General features: G+C 49.7%; 1 protein-coding gene across 5 annotated transcripts in view; it reads left to right on the forward strand.

Annotated features, from left to right (window-relative positions):
* Positions 1 to 21,950, forward strand: part of MTMR14 (myotubularin related protein 14) — a 46,585-nt gene that overhangs the window by 14,663 nt on the left and 9,972 nt on the right. For 4 of the 5 annotated variants that reach the window (XM_004443405.2, XM_004443406.2, XM_087431424.1 and 1 more), the window contains exons 4-17: positions 379 to 454; positions 775 to 835; positions 2,512 to 2,634; positions 4,044 to 4,117; positions 8,310 to 8,380; positions 8,998 to 9,072; positions 13,997 to 14,063; positions 15,347 to 15,432; positions 15,704 to 15,780; positions 16,037 to 16,073; positions 18,378 to 18,448; positions 19,238 to 19,296; positions 19,470 to 19,608; positions 20,352 to 20,531. In XM_004443405.2, the coding sequence (XP_004443462.1) occupies positions 379 to 454; positions 775 to 835; positions 2,512 to 2,634; positions 4,044 to 4,117; positions 8,310 to 8,380; positions 8,998 to 9,072; positions 13,997 to 14,063; positions 15,347 to 15,432; positions 15,704 to 15,780; positions 16,037 to 16,073; positions 18,378 to 18,448; positions 19,238 to 19,296; positions 19,470 to 19,608; positions 20,352 to 20,531 (1,196 nt within the window). The remainder of the gene's footprint in view (positions 1 to 378; positions 455 to 774; positions 836 to 2,511; positions 2,635 to 4,043; positions 4,118 to 8,309; positions 8,381 to 8,997; positions 9,073 to 13,996; positions 14,064 to 15,346; positions 15,433 to 15,703; positions 15,781 to 16,036; positions 16,074 to 18,377; positions 18,449 to 19,237; positions 19,297 to 19,469; positions 19,609 to 20,351; positions 20,532 to 21,950) is intronic. The other variant, XM_004443407.3, reaches the window with a different exon arrangement.

The raw sequence follows: 21,950 nt of genomic DNA on the forward strand, positions 1-21,950 counted from the left end.
TACTTCAGAAAACCACCTGACTGTTGGTCAAAGGGTACAAACTTCTATAAGATGAATAAGGTCTGCAGATCTAATGTACAGCATGGCGATTAAAGTTAATGATACTGTATTTTATACTTGTAAATTGCAAAGAGAGATGATCTTAAATGTTCACCACAGAAAAGAAATGGTAATTATGTGACGTGATGGAGTTGTTAGCTAAGCTACAATTGTAATGATCTTAGAATATACAGTAAAAATGTACCAAACCAGCATGTTGTACACCTTAAATTTACACAATGGTATATGTCAGTTATATCTCAGTAAAGCTAGAAAATACAACAACAACAAAAACCCCTAGACAACCATCTGATCCTGAAAATGCTGTTTCTCTCCCAGCACATCTGCAGGTCGGCCACACTGGCTGGATGGGGGGAGCTGTATGGACGCACTGGCTACAACTATATTTTCTCAGGTGAGTGTTGAGCTGCATCCTCCCTCTGTGACTAAGAACAAGAGCCCAGTCATAGACAAGAGCCACCCACAGCCACAGTGGCATAGGTAGAGGGTGCGAGTGAGCTGGAGAGAGACCAGAGATTCTTTCTTTCATCACCTGAGGAGATGCTTGGGGTAAAGAAGACTGCCAGGCATATGGGGCATCTGGTGCTGAAAGAGACATGAGGGCTGTCCTTGGAGGTGGAGCTGGGAGGGGTGGGGGACGAAGCTGCTTGGGAAGCCCCTGGCTGGAGCTCTGTGCTACGGGCCTCAGTACTGACTGACAGGTTTCTCTGGCAGGGGGAGCAGATGATGCCTGGGCAGATGCAGAGGACGTCACGGAGGAAGACTGTGCTCATCGGTCAGTGCCAGGTTGTTATGGGTCTGGGCTTGTGTTGGGGATGGGATATTTGACCAGTGGTGGCCTTTTTCATACTGATAGTGTGTATTCATCCCTGATCCAGGTAAGTGGATTGGCTCCCTTCCTCCCACTGTGAAATCTGTGCCCCTGAAGTAGCGTTGTTCAAGTCCATCCTGTAGCTTCACACTACAGCTGACTTTGTTGAATACCTGAGCGGTCTGTCTCCATCCTGGCCACACATCAGGATCCCAGAGAGAATGTCCCAAACCTAGAGTTCTCCTACCGCAGGTCTGAGACAAGGCCCAGACATCTGTGTGGGTCTTCAAGCCCTACAGTGTCCGGGATGCGGCCAGGGTGCTGACCAGCCTACCAGGTGTCACACAGCACATGTGCTGCTGAGGCACAGGGCAAGGTCTACAGTCCCCATGTGGGAGACATAGAGACTAGAAGTTCCACAGCTGCATGATTGCTGCCATAATAGAGCTTGATACAAAGAAGTATTTTAGGCCCGCCTAAAGGGAGGAAATGGGCTGGTTCACACTATTCCTACCTGCTTTCCAAATGTTTTTAGAGAACAACACTATAGGATATTTTGGAAAAGCTCCTTTGCCTGGACTATACCACGTGGAAAAAGTCTTTAACTGATGTCAAGTGTCTCTGGGATGCATATGAGCACCTAGTGAGATCAGCTGCCCAAAATCATGGCTCGGTGCATGAAAAGGTATCTTGCTATGCCCAGGTTCTGCCTGTTCCGAGAGCACTGGCTCTGGCTTGTGCTCAAGAATGTTTGGCTCTTCCTCTGGGATCTGGCGACCTCTGCCTCAGCCAGGCCATCTTCCACAACATACATTGTTCTAGGCGAAGAGATTGCTGGGGATAGCAAAGCAGTGGGCATTAAAAATAATAATGGTGACTGTTCACTTTCTACTTTTGCCTTTATCTGTATGACTGATCAAAAGGCAGCCTGGATGGGGCCGGCCCCGTGACTTGGCGGTTAAGTGCGCATGTTCTGCTACTGGCGGTCCAGGTTCAAATCCCGGGCGTGCACCAACGCACCGCTTGTACAGCCATGCGATCTTCCTCACAAAAAAAAAAAAAAAAGGCAGCCTGGGAATTAGGAAAATTTTATCTTTTTCCTTGCTTCATAGGCCTGCTAAGTAGAGGGAATTCACTTGCTAGTATTTCACAATCAGTTGATAAAATAGCTCTAAAAAGTCCATCTCTCAACAAGAATTTCAGTGTTATATTATGAGCAAGCCATATGGCTAAAAATGGTCATAAATGGGGGAAAGGGAGGGTGGTGGAGGGGGAGAAACTCTAATGGAAGCTCAAAGACTCTATCAGCCACCAGCTTGCCGCCTTTTAGAACTCAGAGATTATCTTGAGTCTTTTGGCTTAATGTCAAGCAGTGCCAAAATGCCCTTTCCTGTTCCCAGCTGCAAATTGCTCCTCTTTGAAATGCATCCCAGAGAGCTGGGTAATCTCCTAGAAAGTCACTTTCTCTGCACCTTCCCTGGAACCAGTTGTCCTGTCTTGGCCCTCCCTCCAGCTTCCGGGGAATGGAAACAGAAGTTCTTGCCAGTGACATCTATGCTTCCTTGAACATGGTCCCCACCCCCTAAAACTTTTCTGAACAAACATGCAGTGCACCTTCTCCCTCTGGCTCTTTGTTTCAGGAGTTCCGACACGCATCTTTTTGATAAGGTCAGAGGCTATGATATCAAGCTGCTTCGGTACCTGTCAGTGAAATACATCTGTGACCTGATGGTGGAGAACAAGAAGGTGAAGTTTGGCATGAAGTAAGTACAGGGCACCCACCGTGAAGTGGGCAAAGTTGATGTGTTCACAGGCTTGTCGGGTTGGTGATAGCACATAGCAGTTACAGAGTGCTCACCACATGCCAGACCTCATACCAAGGGCTTTCTGTGCATCCTCTCACTGTATCATCAAATAGCTCTGCAAGGCAGGGACTAATATCCCCCTCTTACAGGTGAGAAACTAAAGCACAGAGAGGTTAAGTAACTTGCTCAAGGTTGTCCAGGTAGTAACTGAGGGAGCCATGAGTCTCTAACCTGTGCTCTGCTGCCTCCTTTTTTCAGACACCCTCGAAGGTTTTTCGCCTGGCTCCAAGTTCTACACCATCTCTGGCAGATTAGAATCTCTTTTAAAATGGAACAAAGAAATCACTGTATACCCAATTTTTACGTCAGTGACTACTCTTATATAAAAATACACATACGGACTGAATCTTCATATAATAGGGCAGAATTTTCAAAAAGTGGAACCTTGGTTAGGGTGATGAAATTGTAGGAGTTTTTCCTAAATTTTATTGATGGATTGATTGATTATTTTTGTTTGTGTGTGTGTGTGAGGAAGATTAGCCCCTAGCTAACATCTATTGCCAATCCTCCTTTTTTTTTTGCTGAGGATGATTGGCCCTGGGCTAACATCCGTGCACATCTTCCTCTACTTTATATGGGATGCCACCACAGCTTGGCTTGATAAGTGGTGCATACATCTGCGCCCGGGATCCGAACCTGCGAACCCCGGGCCGCTGAAGCGGAGTGCACGAACTTAACCACTACGCCACCGGGCCAGCCCCTATTTATTTATTTTAATAATATTGACTTTTAATTATCCTAAGAGGTTGTCTTAGAAAATAAGGCATACTGAGGCAAAGTTACAGCTCAGCTGTCTGCAGATATCTGAATATTCCCTTATCCCTTCCTCCCTTCATCTGTCAGAATAGTCCCAAGTCTTTCCCTTTCAGATGCTGTTTGTTCACGCTGCTTAGGAGTGTCCTCAGTAAATCCTGGAGAAGACAATAGAGGCGAGAGTCCCCAAAGGGTCCTTTTTGGACAGTGTCTCAGTTATTTGACTCATGTCTCACTCCACCCTCCCGGTCAGAGTGGCTGTGCTTCGTTGGCTTTGGGGGCTTAGATGGAAGGTTGTTCTACAACTTTAGGCTCCTGTTGTGGTATGCTGTAGTATTAGAGGGAGAGTAACCTCTCTCACTTGGTAAGTTAGGGTAGGAAGCAGAGAAGGTAGATTTCTTAATTGTTCAGAGTAAGCACTGCTGGAGGGTATCCTTCCTAACTCTGAAGAGTAGTTTCTTCAGCAGGAGGTTCATTTTAAGTTGTTATAATACTCATTGGGGAATGGTATGTGTGTGTTGTGATGCCATAACACATTGTGTCCTGTCTTGTAGTGTAACCTCCTCCGAGAAGGTGGACAAAGCCCAGCGCTATGCCGACTTCACTCTCCTCTCCATCCCATATCCAGGTAGGGAGCTCTTTTCAGGGTCTAGTTAAGTGACAGGCTTCCTAGGACTGGGGGCTCTCGGAGGCCATATGCAGGCCTTCTACACTTAGATATGTCAGTGCCCTGGGAGCATCCTGGGAGGAGCTTGTGTTGATCAGCGTGGAACACTCTGGTCCCCAGTCACAGACTCTCACACTTAGGGTAAGACACTGTCCTGGAAGGGGTTTTCAACTTGGAGGGGTCCGAGGATGGAGTCCTGCCTCGGGTAGTCAATACTACAGCCTTGAGCGAGTTACTTCACCTCTCTGAGCCGTAAGTTTTCTTAGGTGTCAGTTGAAAAGGCTTAGCTTAGGATTTTGTTGTGAAGATTAGATGAGATCATGTGTATGAAAGTGCTCTCTGGGGGTAAAGTACTATTTCAGTGTAAAAACGACATTAGTATTCTGTGTCAGCAATTAATGATGTTGCGCTGACCCGTGTGGATGTGAACTTCTGCATGTCGGTTTGCAGTGATTGAGTTATTTATGGAAATTGCCCCAGGCAAGGCTGTTCTGGAGGTGGAAGAACATAATTGCTGTGTCCCCAGTTGTACATGGTTGCTGGCCTCACCATGTTGGAAAGCACTTTGTTGTGCACAGAGCTGCGTTTGTCTCTGGCGCACAGACATGTATGTGACCTGTGGCCAGGGCAATATTCTCTGCATTGGACCCTAAAGCTGTGTTAGTCCACTTGGTAACATTTAAGCTTTCTGGGAATGCCTGCTTGTTCAGCAAAGGAGGCCAAGGAGCCCTAACATGAGCGTAAGACTGTCAACAGAGAGCAGGAAGTATACTCTTTCTCCTTGAAACCTCTCTCCTGCTTCTCAGCACCAGCATCTGCCTTCAATCCTGTGCTGGACCTCATCTCCTCATCTTGGAGCCACATAGCCAATAGCAAGGGCAGGTTGATGACAGCAGGTTGCTGTATAGCCAGGAGGCCTTCTCATTAGAATTGCAAGTTCATCTAGTGCCTGGTTGGGAGAGGGTATCCCTATTAGTGTAAGCTGGTGGTATTCAAACCACAGTCCCTGAGGACCTGGCACCCTTACAGTGGCCTCCACCAGAGTCTCCCTTCACTCTTCTCTGCCAGCTTAGCATTTGGTGCCATGTAGAGCTGGGCATGAGTCCCAGCCCTAGCATTTTGTGTCCTTGACCAAGTTCCTTAACCCGTCTGAGCATCAGTTTCATCCTTCATAAAATGAAGATATTTATTTCAGGGTAAAGTGCCAGACTCATCCCTAACAGGCTGGTAAACACCAGGCTAGATGACAAGTACATAGCAGGAAAGGCTCAAGGAAGCTACTCTTCCCTAAAAGTCACTTCGGGCAGATGTAGACCATAATGATGATGCCATGGGCTTGACAGCATAGAGCGATGCCATAACAGGAGTGTCCTACCTGGAGTGTCTGCACTGGAGCCGTCAGGTAGCTCTAAACCTGGTTTTCAGACCAAGCTCCCAACTCCCAGGAGATGCTCTGAAGGTCCGCAGACTGAAGTACTCTGCTAAACAGGAAAGGTCTGCGCTGTCTGAGGAACCAGGCATCGCTTTCGTTGTTTATATTTAGGTTCTAAGTAGGACTTGGTTTAGAAAAAATAGTTTTGCTAGAAGTTTGAATACCACTGTTCCAGAACAGTAGCACAGTATTTTTTCTGCTAACTCCCAAAATGTTAACACCCTTTGACTCAGTCATTCAAAAATCCGTAATTCAGCTAACTTGGGGCTGAAGATGTTTATCATGATGTCTATTTATACGAGCAAAACATAGGAAATGTTTTCATTAATGAGAATAATGATTATGTAAATGATAGTATAGCCATAGATAGTAGAATGAAGTATTAAATAGTATAGGAAAATGCTTAAACTTTTTGACATGAAAAAATGCTGAAGAGGCTAAGCAGGATACAAAATTACACAATACAATCTCAACTGCGTAAGGGAAAAAGTGCTTACCCAAAAGAGTGAGAAGGGAATATGCCAAAATGCTAAGATGGTACAATCTATCTGTGAATTTTTTTCCCTGTTCTTCTCAAAATGTTTATGCACTATATCTGATGGTTGTGTGTGTGTTGAGGGGAGGGTAAGAGGGATCAATAAAAATCAAAAAGCCAGGGGTAGGGGAGATGCCGTTGCACACCCAGATAAGGGAACAGGAGAGGTACTTTTTACTTGCTATACTTATGTTCTTGAATTTCTTTACACGCCTATATTACTTCATAACAAGGAAAAGAAACAGAATTACCATTATCCAAAGCAAGTCGCGATATGCACTTTGCTGCTGTTTCGTGGGTCTCAGTTGAGCCCTCTAATGACTTTGAAGCCCAGACAGGAGCTATGTTGGTATCAGTTCCAGCTACGTCAGACTAACTTGGGCTTAGACTGGCCCTTGAAATGAGAAGTGTTCTGGGAGCACTTCCTTCAGGGCACCAAAATAGAGGGGACTGAAAACTCCACAGCACAAGTCTAATTTGTTTCCTCCTCGAGTGAGTGGCTGTTCTCACCCTGGTTTTGGTCCCATCCCTCTTGCCTCTCAGTGGGTTCAGAAGCCTGTTCAGGTAATCGACGTCAGGCATTGCCCTGGGTGTCAAGTCTATTTTAATTCTATCCATTTCTCACAAAAATTGCTTCTGCATCATAGGCTGGCCTGAGCTGAGCTTAGAGCCTGTGGTGGTGATTTGAGCAGCTAGCATTTGGGAAAACAGAGTGCTTCATAGGAGCTCTGAGAGATAATTGGTGTCTCTTCTAAACCTGGGCTCATAAGCTTAGGGCCTCTGAGTGATATTTATATTCTTTCTCCCAATGAGGCACCCAAGAATAGTCTGAAGTGTTATAGCTGAGGATTGTTTCCTAACCTCTCAGTCAGTGAGGCCTGGGGGATTAGAGTGCAGGAGTGTATGTGGGATGAGAGCCAAGTCTACAAAACATGTGGGCTGGGTCTCCAGACCTTCCTCTCCAAAGGAACCTTTCCTGTCTTCCCTAGGGTGGCCTTGGACAGGAACTTGGCCCAAGAGTCGCTAGAGATTTCCACCTGATTTTTTTTGGCCTGTGGCCACTTCCGCAAAATTTAGATAACTGTTTTGTTGCCTTTGGGGACCTCACCAAACTTGGACCTGTGACCAAAGCCATGTGCCCTCCAAAGTTTGTGTTGGCCCCAGTTGAGGAACTGAGAGTAACTGCAAAAAGCTACTCTCGAAGTGCCTTTTCCCACTCTTGTGGCTTGAAGCCGCAGCAGCCCCGGGGTGCTCACTGTGCTGTGGTGTGAGAGCCAACCTCATTCTCTCTGAGCTGAGCAGCTGACTGTAAGCTGCGGGGCTGGCACTGTGGGCTCTTGTTGCAGCAGCAGTGTGATGATAATAATAGTGTACTGTCATTCGAATGCTGCTTGTACCGGTGCTGTGCTGGGTGTTTTATGTGTATTATTTCATTTCATCCTTAACCACTTTACAGGTGAGAAATTCAAGGCTTAGAGAAGTTAAACAACTTGTTCACAGTCACAGAGTTAAGTGAAAGCTGGGATTTGAAGCTGAGAATGTTGCCGAAGCTCTTTTCTCTCCACTCTTCCTCTCTCTATTCCTGACGGCTTACCCTCGTGGAGTTTCTTATAATTTTTCTAGCAAATGATACAGAAAAGTACCTCTTGGCCAGGTTTTTTGGAGACAGACGTGTGTCTTGAGCACCTGTCACATTTCAGGCACTGTCCGCGGGCCTTTCTGGTATGTTACGATGTTCAGTCCTCACTGAAAGCCTGCAAGGCTGGTACTAGAGAGGAGGGAGAGTGATCTTCTGTAAGTAGGTAAGTTGCTGAGAAAGTGCTGCCAGGGCTCAAATTGTAAGCCAAGCTTTTGTTTTCTGGCTGTTGGCATTTCAGGGACATGTGGGACGAAAGGACCTGAAATGTGGAAGTGACCAGTAACCAGTGAGCACACATGGAGAGATACAAAGAAGTGTGCAGGCGGGCAGTACCCCATTGGGAAGGCGTGTAACTGGAAACCAGAGGAGTGCCGGAGGCACGTTCCCTGGCTCTTGCCTGCCCATTCTATTCCCCACCTGTGTCAGCCATGGCCTCATCTGGGGCCCACAGTGTGGAGAAGTGTGTGAGCTCAGTCCTTCAGCACTCAGGCGTCTTAGGAGACTGGGCTAGGGAAGGTGATGTCATAACTCTGCCCTTCTTTTCCAGGCTGTGAATTTTTCAAGGAATATAAGGATCGGGATTACATGGCTGAAGGGCTCATTTTTAACTGGAAGCAGGTATGAATGATAACATTCATCAGCTTGGGTCTTATGTTTCTTTGTAAAGCGAGACCATGGAGGACAGCTAGCAGTCTCTTGGGGGAAAACAACTACCTTTTTCCTTTCTCTTCTCTTCACTGAATGAGTCTTATTATTTTCTCTCCCTCTTCTCCTTGTTTATACATGTTTAAATTCTCTTCATATATACTTTCCTCTCCCCCTTTAATTTCTCCCTCTCTTTAAAGGAGTTTTCAGGAACAAGATAGGAAAAGTCCTTCTTCTTTGCTCTGCCGTCTGTGTAAAGAGTGAGACCAGCATTCTTTTCCTTCCCGAGTCAGTGGGAACAGGCCATAGGAGCCTGTCGGAGGCCGAATACAGGTTGACCGTGTGTGTCTCAGCAGCAAACACTCAAATGGCCTACTGAAAAGCTCCACTCAGCAGCAGTATCTGGTCCCTTTGATTTTTAAGCTGTCACTCCCAGAGCAGCGTGGGCATCTGGCCGGGAGAAGGCAAGCACTGTGGAGGGATGTCCTGCCTGCCTGTGGAAGCCACAGCTTCAGGGCCATGACCTGCCTTGTCACCATGGGTTCTCTTGGTGGCCAGCCCACATCTCACAGGTGTCCTTCTGTCCCCAGGACTACGTTGATGCCCCACTGAGCATCCCCGACTTCCTGACTTGCTCTCTGAACATTGACTGGAGCCAATATCAGGTAAGGGGCCTGACTTGAGCAGGGCAGGATAAGGGAGGGGGCCATGGGGACCCTTGGTTCCTGCCCCACAAGTCCCTCATGCAGATGCCAGAATGCCTGGCTCATGCCCTCTGACTTCTCACAGCCTAGGAAAGGACGAACTGCTTATCTGTTTAACTCTTTCTTTCCTGATTTGCTCTTGGCCCAGAAAATCAAAGCTTTCTGAAAGTGACTCACTCAAAGATTTGCATCCACCAGGGGCTTCTGTTTCCAGGGGACCTCATGGAGTCTGCTTTTCCAGCTCTGGGCTTTAGTGACTTTCATTTTTCCTTTTAAATGTGTGTTCTGTTAGAGGAAGTGCAGAGCTGCCTGACCTCGTTTGATTATAGAAACTTTAAAATTATTTCCATTGTGCTTCTCTCCTCTGTCACTGTCTGCCATAGAAGCGGCCCCAGTCTTACTGGATGGATCCATCTCTCTGCCATGTTTAGCCCACTGTACAAGCCCAAAGGCCATCAGCAGTCTCCTTGCTACTTGCTTCAGCCAGGACAAGGAGTCTTGTTCTTCCTGCTGCCTTCCCCATGTCTGTTCCCTCTGCCTGGCTGCCATCTCCTAGCCTCCTCTTGTCTGACTGACACACTGCCTTCAGAATTTGGCTCAGGTGCCTGCTCCCGGAAAACTTCCCTGATGTGCCTCCTCTCCCCTGTCCACAGAGGGTCAGATGCCTGCATCTACATTCCCATTAACCCCTGGGCGTATCTATCATGGAATTTTCCACTGAGCTGTAGGCACTGATTTAGAGATCTGCTTCCCCATCTTCAGTAGACTGAGCTCCAGGAGGATGGGGAACCATGGCTTGTGCATCCCTAGCACAGAAACGGGCACAGAGCCGCAAAGGCTGAGCCAGTGAATACCTAGGAAACATACTGTTTCCCTCCTCTTTTCCTCTACCCCCAGGTCCGGATGATTCCCATCCAGCTTTGAGGTGTCTCTCTCTCTCTCAAAGAGGCCCAGCCCATCTGTTAGGCAGCTGTGTGTTCCCATATCACCTTGAACTTTGTTGTTCTGGTAGCAAGTGGTCTGTAAAGGCAGAGGCTGTACTTATCTTATTTTGTCTTGTACATCCAGCTCCTAATCACAAGTAGATGCTCTGTAACTATTTGAGTGAATGAGTTAGAGTGGTGTCATGTCTTCTGTATGCAGGTATTTCTACAAGAGCGGGAGCATTAGGAAGGAGATCAGACCAGTTGTTGTGCCCCAGCAGCCTGGAGAAGGAACGCGTTGGGGGGCCCTGTCCCTTGGTCTCAAGTCCCAGGCTGTACCTAGACAGATTGAGTGGCCAAAGGAATCTTCAGGCTTCCTTCTTAATTTGTTGTATGCAGAGGTCTCAAGTAGGCCCCACTCCAAGCCACCCTTATTCTCCCTTCTGGCACCATTCTTTCTCCTCATGCAGCTACAAACTGGATCTGATGAACTATTTACTCACCAAGCCATGACAGTATGGGTTCGATGTGTTAACACTGCCGAGGATGTTTGTCTCTAGAAAGGAGTCCTGTGCATGTGAAGAGGAGTTCTGCTTAGTAGATAGAGGCCCTGGATCTAGGCCCCAGCTTGCTTGGCCCTTCTTGCAAGGCTTTGTGGCCTTGAGCAAGTGACCTTAATTCCCTCTGAAACTGGAGTTGGCAGCAAGTTGTGGCGAGGTTTCAGATATGGTCAGAGTTGTGGCAAGGTTCAAATATGATCACAGGGTGAAAGTGTCCTCTTAATTGAAGTGCCAGACGGATTTGAATGATGATAATTAAGAAGTAGGCTACTTTTGCTAACTCAAGGGAGTGAACACTAATAAAACACCAGGAACAAAAGTAGGAGGGCAGGGCTTCTTCCCCTGATGCCCACCTCCCCAGTGTTGCTCAGCCAGCTGGTCTCACTGGGCCTCCTACCATCCTCTTCCCCAGTCAGGTGTGAGCTCTGCCCTTTCAGCCCCTTCAGCATGGGGGTCCAGGATTCCCTGTTAACTCTTCCTCATCTCCATCTATCATCCACTCCATTAGCCCACTGCCAGGTCGCCCAGACCTGGGGCTCTGGGCCAAGTCTCTCTTGGTGATCGTCACCTTTCACAAGTGTCCCCTCATGCAGCCACCTCAAACTCAGGCTGTCCAGAATGGAATTGGCCACAACCCACAGCACCCCCAGGCCCTCCACCATTTACCCAGATGCTCAAACTCAAAACTTGGGTCCTTTTCTGCCCCTACATCCATTGCCAGGTCCCATCAGTTCTCTAAATCTCTGCCCTTGGTGAAACTCTCCTGTCCTTCTTGCCTCCATCTCTTATGCCACTCACCTAGCCCAGGCCACCTCAGTGCATTTCATGTCTGAAGGTGGGGCCACATTGAGGGGCAACTGGAAAAGTGAATGTAAAGTACTTGAATAGGGCCCGGCAGATAGCAATACTCGAATGATGGAGCAAGGTCGTCATTGTCATCCCCTTCCTTAAAACCCATCACTGACTTTCCCGTTTTCCTCAGAGTACAGTCCAAGGACCCTTACGTGGCCCACCCAGCTCCACGTGGTCCAGCCTTGTTCTTGTGACTGACTGGCTGTCGTCCTCTCCCTTCTTTCCTCCAGCCACACTAGCCTCCTTTCAGCCCCTTAGGGAGGAGTGTTTTCCAGGTTTGCACATGTTGTTCTCTCTACAGAAACACTTGTCTCCTTTCCCTCCCCTCTTATTTGCATGTCACCACCTCCAAGAAGCCTTCCCTAATGGTCCCCATGGATTAGGCTAGGTTTGCTTCACCCATTACATGGTCCTGCAGTATCCTAGAGGTCTCCTTTTAGTCAGCACACCTGCAGCAATTCATTTTGCCTCCCCTCTCTTGTGGGCCTGGGAGGGCTGGGGTCACCGTGTTCACCACTGTGTCCCAGGGCCAGGCCCTCAGTGATGTTCACAAGTGCAGGAACACTTCTGGTAGTACATATGTGGGGTTGCTGCCCTCCACGTAACCAGATTGAATTCCATAGAGGTCTACTCATTCGCTCTGTGCCCTAAGGCCCCTTCCAGTGACTGCTTCTCCTCAAGCCGGCCCCTAACCATGAACAGGCAGGGAAGGAACATTCTGCGGGTGCCTCCTACACCCTAAGCACTAAGCTTTGTAAATGCAGAGATGTCAACATGGCCTCCGCCGTCACTGGCCTCAGTCTAGGAAGAGAGGCAACGACTTAACCGTCACCTGTGTAGTATAAGTTTTGACCAGTGGCCACAGAAGAAGATTCCATAGAAAAGATAATGGGGCTGAGCCTTTGAAGGATGAGTAGGAGTTTGCCAGCCAAGGGGAAGAGTACTCCTGGCATAGAAACATAAGCAGAGGCATGTGTTCAGCTCTGCATCCAGAGACTTTTTCATGGAGCACATAGGATGAGAGAGTCAGAGATGAGCCTAGATTTTAGCACATTTCCCAGGTCCTCCTCACATTCTGCAGTGCCCTCAAACTTTTGTTTCTTACTCTGGTATTATAGGAAAAGTCCCTGCAGTGTAGCATGTGACTAGGAATGTGAACTCTGCAGTCTGGCAGGGCTGGGTTCATGCTACAGCCCAGCTTAGCTGTGTGACCTTGGGCCTCTACCAACCCAGTGCTCTCCAGCCTGTGGTTCCTAGCCTAGCTCTGGGCACAGTGTGAATCTGCTGCCTCTCCCTGGCCGATGATGTCCCCTTCGGATAGGCACCATGGTTGTTGGGGCTTCACAGGCTCTAGCCCTTGGTCGGTTCCAGCCCCCTCCTGGCTGCTGCAGTCTTCTCCCAGCCTGTGTGACCTCACTGCGCTTTGTGCTGCATAGCTCCTGCCTCCCGCTCCTGCTTTTCCTCACCCTGCAAGAAACACAGCTCGGAGGAAATCTGTTGGCAATGGTGTGTCTGACATCTTGAGCCAGATGAGTGGAGAGAGCCCTGTGCTACTATGGGTAATAACTTGATTAGCACAGCGCTGCAGTGGCTGTCTCTGGAGCCGCTGAAAGTGGGTCAGAACTCTCCAGGGGCCGTGGGAGGGTCAGGTAAATGAGCCTGTTTTAAATTCCTGGGAAAACCATTCCAATTACAGGTGCCGTGTTCACCCTCCCCCTGGGAAGTGCTTTGGCATTCACTGTCTTCTGCACAGCCCCAAAACACTGATATGCAGTTATGTGGAGAGGCTGCCCCAGCTAGGGGGAAGGGGACCAGAGAACTGGGTCAGGCCCCTCCGTGGAATTCCACATTCCAAGTGGACTGTTTCTTAGAGCGTCTGGTCTAGACTTCTTGCTTAGGCTAGAACAGAAGTTCCAATCTCTTTAAGGCTTTTGCTTATTTTTTATCTCCCATCTCATGGGCCTCCTATTTTAAAAGGTTTTGTCTGCCAAACAGACTGCATTTATTATTCATCAAAAGACAGAGTATGTAGTGAATAGCAGTAAAAAGCAAAGGAAACATAGTTGATGGGAAGGTTAATATTTTCCTTGGTTTCCTTGGATGTGAGAGCAGATGAAGGAATGGCTTTTTCCCTTTGATGACAGTGGCCCCGGGCTCAAAGCTCCTTGTTTGCTTCTATTCACACGCTGGACAGCCGTGCCAGGAGCCCCAGGCTAGAGGAGGCCCACGTACAGCTGCCTCTGGTGGGTGTAGGGCTGTGGGTCGCCCAGGCCTCTGCCTCACTTTCCCTTCCTCACCCTCACATGGGGTTAGAGTGCCCTGAGTGAGGGGGTCACAGGATGAGGGTACAGGGAAGGGTGGAAGGAGCATCCAGAGTAGGGGGTGAAGTCTCAGATTGTCTGGGATCTGATACCTGTGCCCACTGACCAAGAGCCTTGGGTACTTGTTACCCCAGAATAACTCTTAGCATTTTATTTTTTAAATACTTTAAATTCCCACTCTGAGTTAAATATCTATTCCTTGACCCCTTTCATCCTTCTTCTCCAACAGAGTTGGGACCTGGTGCAACAAACACAAAACTACCTGAAACTGCTGCTTTCCATAATTAATAGCGACGGTGAGTCTGCCTCTGCCTGAACCCTGAAGCCATTGGATCTTGTGGGTGTTCCCAGATCATAACACCACGAATGGGTGTTGGGGCCACACACCTACCTTTGCTTTATGGGAGAAGGATTTGGCCACACACCTTTATCCACTGGCAGCTTCATTCCATGTCCTCAAAACACTACAAAACAAAACTATGAACTCATTACCATCTGAACCACACACAGGGTGCTTCTGCACTGGCTCAGCTGGCCTTTGAGCTTTGAGCATCAGCATTGTGTTTGGGGCTAGAATGGTCTCTTCTAATTCAGAAAGATGAGAGAAAAATCAGTCCTGGCTTCTTCTTAAACACACACAAAAGCCCATAGAGGGCCTGTTCTCTGGATGGTACTCCAGCCAGTTCGGTTGTTTCAGTTGGATGGGCCTGTCACGCTCGATGTCTCTAGGGCGGGTTGACTAACTCATTGATATCAATCAGGACTTCTATGGGGTTGTACCTGCTTGAACAAGTGGAAATGTATTAGCTTATATAACCAAGAAGGCCCAAGAACAGAGCTTGGTGCCTAACAAGTATCACAAAGAATCTCCTCATTTCTCATTCCCGCTGTCTAGTTGGCTTAATTGCCAGCAACCATTCCAGACTTATTTCCTGCCATCTTCACTTCCACAGAAGAAAGAGACTGCCTCTGTCTCTGAGTTCATGCTCATTGGCCCAATTTGGGTTAAGTGCTCATCCTTGAACCAGTCCCTGTGGCTCAATTTTCAAAAAAGTCACATGCCTGCCCCTGGAGCTAGAAAGTGGTTCTCTATCTAGGGCAGTACCACCCCTCAAGGAGGCTTCTGGAGTGTTGAGTGTTGTAGGAACTGGGGGAGGGCTACTAGCATTTGGTGGGTATTAGCCAAGGATCCTAAATGTCCTACAATTCCTGGGACAACCCTGCAAGGTGAAGGATTATTTTCCCCAAAAAAATACCTGTGGTACCCCACTAAGAAATGCTGGGCAAAGACATGCAGGTTAGCCCCCCCAAATGGCCTGGGCAGAGTGGATTGTCCAAGTGGTACTGCGTCCCCAGAGGTACACCAAGACCTGTAACCAGAAGAAAGAAGAGATGGCTGCAGACAAAGGCAGGTGCCCACCACCCACCCTTTCTGGGAGTAGGTTGGAGGCCCACCGGGAAGAGGGAGACTAGTGGTGGCCTGGCTCTCTCATACCAAGCCAGGGTGGTAGCATGTCCCCTGTTCATCAGCCCATGTTTGCTTCTCTTTTGGGCTTCCTGTTCTATGGTTCCTGAGTAGATGACAGTGGGCTGCTGGTGCACTGTATCTCAGGCTGGGATCGGACCCCCCTCTTCATCTCTCTCCTGCGCCTTTCCTTGTGGGCTGTGAGTATGGATGGGCTGAGCCATGGGGTCAAGGAGCTTTCAGAGGCCCCTACCATGATCTACCCTTTGGGAGCATCAGGACTGTCTCCAGAAAGTAGAGAAAATTTGGAGGGAGGGACCCCAAGTGTTCAGAGCCGTGTGTTGTGTTCCTGGGACTGTGGGCAGCCTTGTCACTGGGTCTGTGGTTGTGGTTCAGCTCCTCGGATGGGGAGGAGGTTTTGTCATGGGGGGCATCTTTCTGATCTTGGCACATCTCCCTGGTCTCCTCCAGGATGGGCTCATCCACATGTCCCTGAAGCCTGCTGAGATTCTCTACCTAACCGTGGCCTACGACTGGTTCCTTTTTGGGTAAGCCTTTAGGGAATGTCAGGTTGTGTGGTGGGGGCTGTGTCTTGGGAACTGCATTTCTGTGTGTACGTGGGTGTGATGGCTCCTGTGACAGGCCAGAGGTGAGGACAATCCCACCCCCTTGGGAAAGACTGAAGGTGCTGGTCAGGCCCCACCTGAGGCTGTGCTGCCAAAACCATGGTCTGTTCCTGTGACTTCGGTCCCCCTTTGCCCTCTTGGCACTGCTCACTTTGACCTCTTTACCTTCTTATTTCAGGCACATGTTGGTAGATCGGCTCAGCAAAGGAGAGGAGGTGGGTATTGCTCGCAGTCTGCAAGCGCGTGCCGGGGCTCCACAAGCTCAGGCTCTTTTACTCACAAGAGGGACAGGATGACAGTCTGTTTGGTGTCCACACTTCAGGGACAGTTCCTTGCCTGGTGGGATCAGGTAGCATGGTGGGAAAAGTACCAGCACAATAGCCCCCATCTAAGCCTCGGTTCCTCTCCTGCATGGTGGAGATAACACTTGCCCACATGGCTGCCTGTGACCTTCATGTCAGTCCTCTCGCCCTTCCTTTTGCTGCCATCCTTCTTAGGGATGACCCTGCTTTCCGCGCTCAGCTCTGGAACCAATTTACAAGTCCTTTTCCATGCCCCTCATCCTTACAGCTGACACCCAGAAGCTCTTTCTGTCTTCTGCTCTCATCACACCCACTCAGCAACTTGTAAGCCCCAGGGCCCGTCCGTGCAAGCAGGGTCCTGCTCCACTCCTCACCACCAGCCCAGCGCCTGACCAGGCTCCAGGGTCCCCTTCCTATCTTGCTGTCCCTTCTTCCTCCTCCCCTCAACCCTCTCCACTCCCATCCTTTTTGCTGCTTTTCGCAGTCTTTGCCTCTTTGGCATGCCTGTTTTCTGGCCTGTTATCCCTGCACACAGACCCGGAGTCAGACCTGAGTTTGAACCCTAGTTGTCCTGCTTATTACCTGGGTGGCCTTGGGTAATGTGATTAACCTTGAATCTCCTGGTGTCAGTCGTGCTGCCTCATGAAGAGAATGAGTCCAGATGCCCAGCGTGGGAACTGTCACATGGCGTTAGTTCTTTTTCTTCTGCCGCCTTGCCCCCGCTTATTTTCCTGAAGCATCTTTCTCACCCTCCTGAGGCTGCCCTCTTCACGGGCATCTTATCTTACGCTTCCTTCTTTTGTTCCTCCCTCTCAGCTGCTCCTCTCCCCTTCCAAATCTCTTCTTCATAGCACTTATTGCATCTGCCAGGGTTGCAGAGCTCATAAGCCTGTTCCTCAGAGGCCTCCCTGAACTCTGTCTGAGGCACTGACTTTGGCGTTGAAATCAGCACGTAAAGCCCCTTTGCGGCCTCTCATTTTGAGACTCGCTGGGGCTCTAGGACATTCTTCCCTCCACGCCATCTCCCTCACCCCCAAAGCAGGCCCGATTCTGCCTTCAAGAGACTCTGGGCAGAGGTTGAGGCGGAGCCCACTGGGGTCTGGATTCAAAGTCTGGCCATCTCAGGATAAACAAGAGGGTCTTTTCAGCTGTTGGTCTTCAGTGTAGGCTTTTCTCTTACCCCCACCAGACACTCAATACACTGATGCTTTAAAAAATAAAAACAAAAAGACGAGGCCTATTAAACAGCACTCTGTATCCCGCTCCTGACTTTGAGGTTTATGGAGCACATTAGCATATTAAAGACTAAGACATGTGTGGTAAAGGCACCTATTTAATTTTATGTAACAACATTTTCATACTGACCTGACCTGGGCACCCTCCTGTTTTTCTTTATTTGAGGAAATCTTATGGGGCTCTGGGATACATGTGGGTATTTCTCCCAGTGAGGGGTTGATGGACCACACCTTTCAGAATCACTGGGGAGTTGGTTTAAAAACTATAGAGACTGTGCCTTGTGTGTACTTCATGGAGGCCCATTGGACTAGGGCGCTGGCTGGAAGGGAGAAGAGAGAATTTGCTCACAGGGGTGGGGATGCGGCTAGAGGTCAGGAGCCTCCTCCTGCCTGTGCCCATCTCAGACCTGCCCTCACATCATTTAAGCAGTGCAGTCCTGGGCCAGAGAGTTGCTGCCTCTCAGCCCCAGTTCTTCTGAACCACTATTTCTCGGCATCCCTACTGCAAAATCTGATTCCTTTCGCTTCCATTGTGTTCCTGCTATGTCCGTGAATCTCCTTGCCTCCAAATCATCTCTCCTAGCTGTCCTTCCCTGTTAGCCTCTCTCTCTAAGGTTCTTAGGAGAGGCCGAGGGGAGAAGCTGCTGTCCTCATCATTCTTTTAAGTAGCTTGAGAACATGAGTGTTGAATTTGAAGATGGTTTGCAAAATTGCTAGCTTACCCTCTCGCATTCCCAGGAAGAAAACACAGTCCCTTTCTTTGTTGCCCCAGCCCAAGTGTGTCTGCCAAGCCTGCTAAGCCCTCTCTGCCACCCATACCATTTATAGACCAGAATACCCAGTAGCCCCAAAGCAGGGCTGCTGTCCAGCAAGGGGTTGACCAGGGTGGCTAGTTGCCCTCTCCTGGGAGTTCTGGCACCTAGACTTTTCTCCCTGGAGAAAGCTGTCTTCTCATATGTGCTGCTTTTTGTCTCTACTTCAGATTTTCTTCTTCTGCTTCAATTTTTTGAAGCATATCATCTCTGAGGAGTTCTCTGCTCTGAAGACACAGAGGTAAGGAGAGGGCTGCTGTCTCATTCTGGGACCAAGGCCCTCTGGAAAGAGCCACTTTAGGGCAGCCAGGGTCTTGCTTGCCATCTTATCCCTGCCCTGCTCCCTGCCTAGTTGGCAGGCTGGCCTCCTGTGTCCCTGCCTTCCCTCTAAGGCCAGTGTAGAGGGTCCCTGTTGAGTGCCAGTGGGTGAAGAGGCTCTTCTGCACGTGAGGCAGGACTGGGGTCAGCCTGCAGTCATACTAACAGAAAGGCTTTGGGGACAGATGAGTGGTCTCTGGTGAGTAGGAGAGCAGGGTACATTGCTGCAGGGAAAAGCCATCCCAAGGACAGGAGGACTCCCAACTCCCCACGCCCCCCTGAGGCAGCCAATTCTCCTGCCTACAGCAGTTGCTGCTCTCCCTGGGCTACTGCAGAGGTATGTCTGCGCCACTGTACAGCCTACCACCATGGAGCAGAGTCTGCTTCCAGCCTGGGAAACATAGAAGTGTGCCTGGCAATTGCCTTAGAACCTCTGTGAGAGTTGGTGACTTTTCTGAGTTCCCTTGCCTTCTAAATCCAGGCTCCTAGTGTGTTGAGCCAGACTTGAACTCTTAAGGGGCCAAGCTGACAGGGAGGAGGCAGGCTTTGCTGACTTCCCAGGAGTGGGCCTGGCATTTTGCAATGCTCTAGGTAGGACCTGTCTCCATGAGTTGACAGTGAGTTGGAGCTTCTTTCCTGGGCTGGCAGCATGGGAGGGACAAAGGAGATCCCAGCCCAATCTAGAATTCACTGTTCTGGGTTCTCTTTACAGGGGGAAGAGTTTGCCAGCCCGAGATGCAGGGTTCACCCTGGAAGATATCTGCATGCTGAGTGAGTCTCGGGCCCCTGCATATTTCCCTGCCTCTGCACATCTTTCTGAGTATAGACCACACAGCAGTTGTTTGTTCTAGAAGCTTCTCTTTCTAACTATATGGTGTGGAAGAGGTGGGGGACTAGTGGTGAGAGAAGGTAACATGCTGATCGATGGCACTGGCTTCTTTCAGGACGAAAGGACCGTGGCAGCACCACCAGCCTTGGCAGCGACTTCTCTCTGGTCATGGAGAGCTCCCCAGGAGCCACCGGGAGCTTCACCTATGAGGCCGTGGACCTGGTTCCAGCAGGAACACAGACTCAGGCAGCTTGGTGAGGGGCCAGGCTGGAACTAAGCTTGCTCACAGCTGTGGCCAGGGCCACCAGCTCCAGGGAGACCCAGGAACAAAGGGGGCCCCCGACAGTAGGGCTGAGAGCATAGCTCCGTGCCCTGCTGTCTCTACTGGGCCTTGGAGGCCAGCCATCTGGTTGGTGAGGGGCACTGCCCGTGGTGGGCCTAAAGGGGCCACCTATGGCATGGGGCTCCCTGTGGGATGAAGGAAGAAGCTACAGGGCTGGACAGACAGGGCGGGGTGAGGAGAGGCTGGTGTTAAAGGGAACTCCCTGGGAGAGCTCCCTTGTATCATTTGCCTGGGTGGTGGGGGGCCAGTTTAAAAAAAAAGAAGAAAACAAGTGGTGAATACAAAATGATGATTGAGAATTAGGAACTTACTTGAGGGTCAACTCCTTTGAGAATCTGATGAAATCTGAGAACCTGATGATTTTCTCCCTAGACAAATGGCTCAAGACTTTGTATAACATTTCGAGAGAGGAGCAGTTACTGAACTGTTAGTTAAGAATCCTTTTTCCAGCATGTGCTCTGAGGCAAGTAGGCCAGTGTTATCTGGATGCCACAGTCTCTCCGTGAAGACCTGGCTCTTGCTGCCCGTGGCCGACCCTCCCATGTGGCATTTTCCCAGTGGAAGTAAAGACTGAGCCCTGAGATTCGGTAAAAGTGGGCAGAGGGCTTGCCTGAGATGGCCCCTTGGCCAACAGCCCTCCTCTTTCCACTGCAGGAGGAAGAGCCACTCATCCTCTCCACAGAGTATGTTCTGGAATCGGTCACAGCTCTTGGAGGACCGCCTGCCTTCCCACCAGGGGCTGGTGGAAGCCAGGTCTTCCAGTTCCTCGTCCTCGAACCATTCTGACAACTTTTTCAGGATGGGTAGCAGTCCCCTGGAGGTCCCCAAACCCAGGTGAGGAGCTCCAAAGCCCCTAATGGTGGAGGTGGCTAGCCCCCGCCTCTTGATAAAGCTGGAGAGTTGGATTCCAGCACCTGAGCTGGTGCCTCAGGTGGTGTCTTAGGACAGAGTTCCTTGGCCTGCGGCCTGGTGGGCAGTATACCCAGGAGGCCAGAGGGGATCAACAAGCTTGCAGGCCCATCCACTATATGGAGGATGGGTTAATGTTTGGGTACAGAGCAAGAGCTGGTTTGTAGAGTGGTTTGAGCCTCTTCCCAGAGTCCTGGCAGATGGGGGATCCAGAAAGTATGGTGGTTGTTGAAGTGATGGGCAGGGAGTCAGGGCTGCCTCTACCTGTTGCCTTTAGCAGGTCTCAGCCCTCTATGGACCTCACATTCTGATTAAAGAGATAGATCTCTATCCTCTGAGTCCCTTCTGGACCTCACATTCCACATGTGAATTGGCGGGGCAGTGAGGAGAACAGACATTGGGGAGCTGGGCTAGATGTGTGTGGTGAGGTACAAACCTCAGGAGACTGTACAGCTGGAAAGGGAGCAGCTCGGCCACAATGGACAGGTGCTGCAGGAATGTGCTGCAGGAATGATGTTTCCTAGATGAGATTAAAGCTGAGCACTGGGGTAGGGGTTTAGGATTGAGGGATGTCTGGCATTTGGGGAAAGTATTTCCTAGCTGACTCCATACCACTTTTTCCATGTCATACCCCCAGGGAAAGAATCTGTGAATTGCTTTGTTTTCTAAAGCCTTGAGAATGTCTGTCTCTTTTGGAGAGAACAAAGCAGTGTAGGACTTAAGAGGTCCTTAATAAATTCCAGGGAGAAAGGGGCTGTTAGCAAAAGGAGCATGAACATTGGAGTCCACCCCAGATTCAAGCACCGCTCTGTTGTGTGCTGCTTCAGAAGTTTCAGGTCTTTTCTTGTAACCGGCCTATTACCAAGAAGGAAACTGAGCCCCAGAGTCACAAGCATATTACAATGAAAGACCCAGAACTTCTGGAACCCTCCTCCCATCACCATCCTCTGGTTTTTCTCTCTGGGGAAAAGCAGGCAATGGAGGAAGACGAGGAAGAGCACCCTCCCACGTGGGCAGAGCAGATCAGCTGTAGGCAAGTAGGAGCTCCGGACTGCACTGTCCAGGGGGTCCTGTGCGCTCACCTCTGAAGATGAGCCCTTCAACTCGGAGCGCTGACATGTCTGCCACTGCCATGGCCGAGTCTATTAAACAAAGACCACAACCCTTCTGACCCCACAGGAGGTTTGGTGGAGGTGGCTGAGCAGAGATGGTGCCGGGCAGACAAGCCCATGTGCCTGTGCTCACTCATATCCTCTGCGTGTGCCCACGGCCGTGCCACCCTTGTCTGCATGCCTGCTTTCCTCAGGGTTACAGTGACACAGCATGACCCTCACTATTCTAGGC

This window comes from Ceratotherium simum, chromosome 5, assembly GCF_057802395.1.
Source record: "Ceratotherium simum simum isolate JZ-2026a chromosome 5, ASM5780239v1, whole genome shotgun sequence".
NCBI classification, from domain to species: Eukaryota; Metazoa; Chordata; class Mammalia; order Perissodactyla; family Rhinocerotidae; genus Ceratotherium; species Ceratotherium simum.